Here is a 7,781-nt window from a genome sequence, read left to right as displayed (position 1 = left end):
TTATGTTTATAAGCTCATACATTAGTTTTATGTTAAGTGCTGACAAATCAATTCCTCATTATACAATATCATCACACTGCATCATTTCTATAATCTACTTACCTCCTCTGGGGAAAAAAAGAAAAAATCAGTGCCTCATAATCCCGATATTAATGTGATCAAAACAGGGAAGGAAAACACTCAATTTATTAAACACAAAGCCCCTAAGGGAGACAAATATGAGTCTACAGATGAAAACAGGAGTCGGCTTTAATGTAGAAAGTGTATTTTTTATTATTTCAAACTTCACCTTACACCCAATAAGGTCTTCACCTCATACCTGCCTCTCCTCCCCTCGTCCTCTCCCCCATCCCAGGTACCGAAAACTACTCGGAGGGAAGCATGTCGACGTGCGTGATCGTGAGTTTTCCTTAAACCATTGGTCGCCATTATTGGTCCAGTGACTGAGCTGCAGGGGTAGAACGTATAGTGTGTGGCATGTGCGTATGTGTGATGGTGCAGGGCTAAGCTGCGGATGGGCAGTGAGAGGACGAGAGAAACAGGTATGAGCGAAAACTTTGATATGTGTACCCCTCTCCCCCAGTCCCAACCCCTTGCTAATGTACCCCCCCCCCGACCCACCCTTCTTTTTTTTCTCTAAATTGAACCAACAAAACAATCATTGGCTGGTTATTTACATGCACAGTATCCCCCTCCCCCCATAGACACACTAATGCCTGATCCCAAAGCCATCTGCATCGCTAGAGTCGACAGCCTCACAGGTACAGTGAGGCTGAATTTATCCTCCTGAAAACTTCACTTAAACTGGTCATTTGACTTTATTTTTGTCGTTTCCCCAGAAATGTAACGGACCAGTCTTTCATTTCTTATTGTCAACAAATCCAGTAAAAAGACCAAAATCCGCAATTTGTGGATCCTTCAAACGAGCGTAGACAAAGCCTGGAATAGGCTTTGCATTTTTTCCATAGTCGTCTATTGTTGTCCAAAACTATTAAAACCACATCAGCGAGCCACAGTGTTGCACTGGGGGACATTTTCCCTCATCACAATGGAGCTGGGCGATGTAGTTTATTTTGAGACAATCCCAAATAGGCAGCTGACAACAGTCCCCAACAAAGACTAGGTTTACTAGGTTTGCATTGCTTAAAACTAGAGTCTAGATGATTTAGGTCGTTTTTTAAAACTTATATTCCATGACTACTTTTAGAGGTTAAGATCTCCACGACTGAATGGGTTTGTGGGATGAGACACAAGCTGTTGAATTTGGTCTTTTCACGGGTTGTTTTTTTCACAATAATAAAATCTCCTTAAGTACCAGCAGCGGGATCCTTTAGGCAGTTCACCTCCTCTGCTCCAGCAGCTCTGCTTTATGACCTCGACGGGCCTGACCTGTAACGTAAAAGTCTTAAATGTCAACCGGGGGTTTTTAACGGCAGGTGAGTGAGGGAAGATGGCTTTGGGAGCGGGACTCGTAAAGACTGCTCTAATTTGACATCACCACATTCTAAAACGACAACAGGTACAAGCTGTGCCTCTTTTTATTATGTGACCCCACCTACGTCCCCACCCCCACCCCACCCATACGCACGCACACACACGCAGTCACACACAAGAACTCCAAAAAAACGAAACAAAAGAAAATTCACAACGGCACTGAGTGGTAAGAGTCCAGGGTGCAACCACAAAGCATCTGCTAGTTCTGTGGAGTTACACAGTCACACACACACACACACACACACACTTGTGGGAGTGTTGAGAGCTGGCAGTTTAGTGAAGCGTGTCCTCTGTGATTTGACAGAGGTGTCCCCAGCTCTTGTTCTCTGTATCCCCCCCCCCCCCCCCCCCCCCCCCCCCCTCCTCCGCCTCCTGCTTTTCCATTCATCTTATCAGACCACCTGGCGTGCTGGTTCTTCCCTGAGCTCTGTACATTCTAATCAGGGCTGTAGTTCTCCGTTTCAGACACAAGCACACATGCACACACGCACACGACGCCTCTCCCTCTGGGTGGGGTTAAGTCCATTGCTCGGTTAAACTGTGACACACAGAGTGAGTGTAATCAGGGCCACTGCCACTTCCCATCCACAGTGACGCCGTCGGGGTTTTGGCCTGAGGGGGGTGCTACCGACGATTAACCAGCCCTGTGATACAAAAGGGGAAGAGATTGAGGGGGGTTCATATTGTCAGATATCAGCGTTAAAGTATATTACACTTTGATGTAACTGTACAAAAAGGGGTACTCCACCAATTTTACAGTTTACTCCTTATTGTACTACTCATCTTATGAAAACAATTTGAAATACAAATATATAAAGATGGACGATATGTCGGCTCCCCACCTGGTGGCTGGTCGCAGTATAGGTCATAAATTCAGCCTCCTCCATGTCAATGTATGGGACATGGACCAAACAAAAAAGTCTACACTATAATGTTAGCGTCATAAATGGTTTCTGTTATTTTAGGTATCTTATCACACCACGTTTTGTTGAAGTGTAATCTTTTCCAGTAAGTTTGGTTTTAATCAGTTAGGGTTTGAAACGTCATGATTGCACAATATGGTAGCGTTTGTATCTGGGATATTTTATCCTGATTGCTGCATATAGGGAGGAAGTGGAGACGCCTCTGGAGATAGTTTAACAGAAAGCTGCGCTACAAAGTGATGGTGTGGGATTAAAATGAAGTGAAGATTTATGTAAATCTTCAGCGTTTTGGAGCTTCATTCAAACTAGAGATTAAAGGTCAGGATTTTCTGGCATCAATTTTGACGATTTTTTTTAATATTCTTCTCTTGTGAGTCCCCCAACTATATAGAGGTGTGATACTAAATTACTGGAGTGCCCCTTGAAAGAGAAACATTACACAATAAGCTCCAAAAGAAGGAGAAGAAATCTCTAGATCTCTGTATTAATAACTCACGTGTACAGTGGCTGCAGTTGCAGATGAGAGGACTTCTGAGGAGGCTGGTATCCGTAAGAGTCAAAGCCACCGATGAAATCAACTGTAAAAGGAGAGAGAAAGAGAGGGGATGAGATCATTCAACTTTCTCTTAAATTCGTTTTTTTTATAAAGTGTCTCATTTCAAGATCAGATTTTATTTTGACATGGAAATCTATCACGGACTCAGATGGCATCACAATGCTTTCAATACACTGTTATAACACTGTAAACCCACTCTGACACCAGAACCTGCAGAGACGCACCAATACATCATCATTCTCGCCGCCTCTGTGTCATGGATACATTGGTCTAATCTTTCTCAATCGATTCAGAGGAACAAACTCAAGAGGTGCCAGCTGACAATGAAAACACTGCTCGATGTTCGACTTCAGCAGAGATTTAGACAATAAGTTAGGCATGGATGGAAAAAGAAAACCTAAGTCCTAACATCTTTATTTTTATCTGAGATTTGTATTATTGCAAGTCTTTTTAAATTAAGGGATGAACAGAAACTCAACATAATTGTTTTAACACCTGTAATGCAGTAAATATGGTGCCAGTAATAATGAAATCACCCAGGCTGAAATATTGTTAATTATAAGCTAATTGCAGATGTACTAGTATCTGGTGTTTGTATATATATCAACTCATAAGTAGCAAGAAATGTATTGTTACATTACACAGTTTGTCCATCAAACAACACTGATGTTGGTTTAGTTTCATTTTTAATTTGTAAAAAATCCCTCCTTTAAATGTTGGTCAAAATTCTTTGACAAAATAACACAAGTCTAAGTGATTCTGAACAAAAAATATTGTTTATATTATGTTATTATTTAAGAAAAGATTAGCATACTATTGGATATTGTTAACTCTTAACTATCCATACTCCTATGGGCCTGACAATCCCAGCGTCAGTCAGGATTTATTAGTACGGAATCAATAAAAAGTAATGATTTGCATGTCACTGTGATTTCATTATCATCACTGGGTTACGACATGCATATAATCACTGACACAGCGTGATTTTAAAACATCACTGACACAGCATGTCTTTTGCTTTTACAGAAAATCAAACATATGGTTTCATATTGTAACTGCAGGACTTAATTTCCTTTTACTCAGTGAAAGTAAACCAGTCACGAGAGACACACGAGAAGGGAAACCATTCAGACCCACCGATGGCACACCCATGCAAATAGACGGGCCCTAGCCCGGCAGACAGACGGACACTCTGATGGTGGGAATATTCCAGCAGACACACTCTAATACTCTCCGCAGATGGAGCGCTGAGATTACCCATAGGGAATCCTCTGCTGTGATATCACTCAGCATGAGTCAGGCAGGAGAAAACAACGAGCTAACAGCGCTCGCATCAACGTTCATCGCTACCGCTAAAAGGTCTTTCGCAGTGTGACAAAAAGTAAAACCAGATCGGCTGAACAAGGCGCTGGAGGAGGATCAACAAGCTTTTAGAGGAGAAGACAAAAGCACTCACAGCTGTCCTCGTCATCCTGGAAGACTTTGCTCACGTAGCAGGCGTACACGAAGCCAAAGAGCTGTGAGAGAGATGTCAGAAACAAGATGAGTGTTGTTGCATCGGCTGAGTCACTGCTGACTTAACAGTGTCTGCTCAGTATTTCACAGAGAATGTTTAAGCAGACAGTTTAGGGGTCAGCAAAATAAAACTCAAAAATACCTATATGTGTGTTTATCTGTGTGATGCCAACTGAATGTAAAAGAAAAACACTGTATGATTATTTGTAGGAGTGTGTGTGTGTCGGATACGTACAGCCAACAAGATCTGAATGGCAGAGCTCAACACCTCGATGTACTGGTAGTCAAGGAGACACCCGGAGACGGTGATGACATGGTGGTCATCGGGGGCCATGCGTGAGTCTAGCACTGGCGTTACCAGGCAACCGGGGCCGTGCTCCATCCACCACGAACGATGGAGAGATGTGTTGAATGTCATGAGAAAGTCCCTGTCCTGAACACACATACATATGTACACATGTTCATAAAAGAAGAGGACAGTGTCAGAAGCTATCGGAAATATTTATCACAATATTGTAACATCTGGGAAGCTGGAAACACAATGTTTGACAATATTGCATGATACATGACTTCCAGATGTTCCCAGCCTAGGGGTTGGGGGTCACCTCAAGACAGCAGCTTTACTGGGCCAATAAGAGATTTTATATTATCCTTTTTTCATTTATCTTTGGGCCTCTGAAGGTACTTGCAAAAGGAAAACATCCGATACATGTGTGCAGCCGAAACCGAATCAGTTCTTCCGAGTTGCAAATTTGGGCAACAACAGACATTGTTTCATCAATTAATCCACTGATTATTTTTTTCAACTAATAACTTGATCTAAAAAAGGCCTTGAATTTTGAAAAATGAACGAGATGACGTCTGTAAATGTGTCTAACCTAAAGCTAAACCCCAATGATATTAAGTTAGTTATTACAGAATCTAAGAGAAGCTTAGCTCACAGACAGAAAAGAAAAGACAGAAAGGAGGATGTATCTAGTGAATTTGGGGCATTTTTTAAATAAACTGATAATTAAAAAGTTGCAGGTTAATATCCTATCATTTGGCTAATTGATTTAGTAACTACTAAACAGATATAGCATATTAGTAAGAGGTGAGTAGCCAAACCAGCATTGTTGATACAGTAATTATCAAAATAATTGGCAATTAATCTTTCTCTAATGTCTCTGGCAAATGTCCAAGCCAGGACTCACCTGAGACAGATTTCCGACCTCCAGGTAGAAACAGATGATGAAGGAGTTCCAGCCCACCCAGAGGACGAGCCATACTGCATACTGCCAAGCAGACGCTGAGGTTAGTTTCTGTACGACAGCAGCTGCACACACAGCCAAGTAAACAGGCGCTGTGACCTCATCAGAAGGTGACGGGTATACTCACAAAGATGAGGTATCTGAAGCGAAACTGCACGGTGCCGAACATGCCCAGGATGATGGCCATGATGTGCAGGAAGTTGGCCAGGATGGGAGCCCACTGGTAACCCAGGAAATCAAACACCTGCCTCTGAAGGGCGGCCACCTGGGGGTCAGGGAGTAAGAAGGAGGTAGGGGGGAGGGGGGTGTTGCATAAACACACACTCACGTTAGAGGAATATCCACATATACACCAAACACCCACAAATGAGGATATATGCAAATACAACACACACACACACACACAACACAACACACACACACCGACAGGGACAGGGACAGGGACACACACACATACAGGTCTGCCGCAGTTGTTTCCATGGTAACTGCCTGGAGCACCAGCCAGTCCAGTGACTGTAAAAGAGGAGCAACCCCTAAAAGCTCCCCCAAACTAATGAGGATCTAAGAGCCGAATCCCCCTGCTGCACACACACAACCCATCAGGCCCGACAAACAATAGCCTGCACAAGCACAGCCACTGCTCACACTGCTGCTGCTGCTGCCTGCATCAGCCTCATTACACCAATAGATGATACAGTCTCATATTACACACTTATTACATTTTAGAGGAATCGTCTCAAGCTATTTGTGGACACAAGGAGCAGCTAAGTTTAACTCCAGAATGGAGACCAGATGGGGAGCAGGGCCTCCCTGTCCCTCCTGAGCACAACACTCCACTCTCTCACTCTCTCTCTCTCTCTCTCTCTCTCTCTCTCTCTCTCTCTCTCTCTCTCTCTCTCTCACACTACAGACATGAGGACCACCCCGTCACCAAAGCGCCCCCCTGCCCTGCTCCCTCAGCTTCAAACACACACACATACACACTCTGGTCTGTAATGTGGCATGGCACCCAGCAGCTGCAGCTCAAAGCTTTTTCACTGTGACACTACAAAAATGTGTGATTACAATGTGCGGCTGTGGAGCACGATGCTCTAATTATATCTTCATGTTGAGTGAGAAGAGGCTGCTCTGACACGCGCACCCAGATAAACACACACAAACATACACATAAACACACACACACGCACACAAACAAACACACAGATAAACACACACTCACCAGTTGTAGTGAACATATCACCAGCAGCGTGCATCTACCGTCGCACTTCCCCATCTTGGAGGGCTCAGGACGCGGCTTGGAGCCGCGGAGGCTCCGGGGGAATGACGGGTCCCCGGTCAGATCCAGACTGCCTGGCCGTGTCAGCTCACACCATTCCCGGCTGGATAGACCTGCCCAAGGCCGCTGCCTCCTGCTCCTCCTCCTCCTCCTCTTAGCTCACAGTGAGTGTCCCATGTTGGCCGCTGGTTTTGTCGGTAAATACCAGTCGTTAGTGGTTTTCAGGAGGACCGGGGAGGAGGGGTGGGGAATTTGTGTTGGGGGGGTGGGGGGCACTTCACACCGGCCCGCTGCGGTCCGACCACCACCGACAACCGAATCACCTCGGCCACACCTTCCGGAGAGGGGACACACACAAAGACACAAAGAGACGGAAAGCTGTCACAATGGGCCGCGGGCCACAGACAGAAATGAACATCATATGATACCGGATCACAGGGGGGCGGCGGTGGGGAGGAGGGGAGCGACCCCGCAGTGCTACTCCGGCTAACGCTCCGGCTACATGCGACCCACCGCCGACACAAAGCAGCCCGTTGTGGCTCACGGTTTTCTGGGAGCAGGAGGAGTCTGCCCCCGGCCGCCACCGCCGGATCTTCTCCTCCTCGAGCTGTTCGGGGGGAAGAAGTCAAGTTATCGGACGGGTCTGCTCACCGGTACCGGGCGCTGGGCTCCTTGGCTCCGTCTAGCAGCGTCTTTTGTCAACAATCGGTGCCGGGGCGGGCGCAGGAGGAGCCGGGGGGGAGAGAGGCAGAGGGGGAGAGGGGGAG

General features: G+C 45.5%; 1 protein-coding gene across 1 annotated transcript; it reads right to left on the bottom strand.

Moving 5' to 3' along the window:
• Positions 1–838: 838 nt before the first annotated feature.
• nkain1 (sodium/potassium transporting ATPase interacting 1) lies at positions 839–7,233 on the bottom strand. The gene is made up of 7 exons (XM_034599583.1): positions 6,958–7,233; positions 5,866–6,003; positions 5,682–5,762; positions 4,724–4,921; positions 4,430–4,490; positions 2,914–2,995; positions 839–2,138 (listed from the first exon to the last, which is right to left on the bottom strand). Exons 1-7 carry the CDS (start codon positions 7,009–7,011, stop codon positions 2,129–2,131), a joined length of 624 nt encoding a protein of 207 aa, XP_034455474.1. The 5' UTR covers positions 7,012–7,233; the 3' UTR covers positions 839–2,128.
• Positions 7,234–7,781: the final 548 nt, after the last annotated feature.

Source organism: Hippoglossus hippoglossus, chromosome 11 (assembly GCF_009819705.1).
Source record: "Hippoglossus hippoglossus isolate fHipHip1 chromosome 11, fHipHip1.pri, whole genome shotgun sequence".
Taxonomy (NCBI): domain Eukaryota; kingdom Metazoa; phylum Chordata; class Actinopteri; order Pleuronectiformes; family Pleuronectidae; genus Hippoglossus; species Hippoglossus hippoglossus.
The sequence above is the reverse complement of the archived record's forward strand: the minus strand, read 5'-3'. Positions and strand labels throughout refer to the sequence as shown.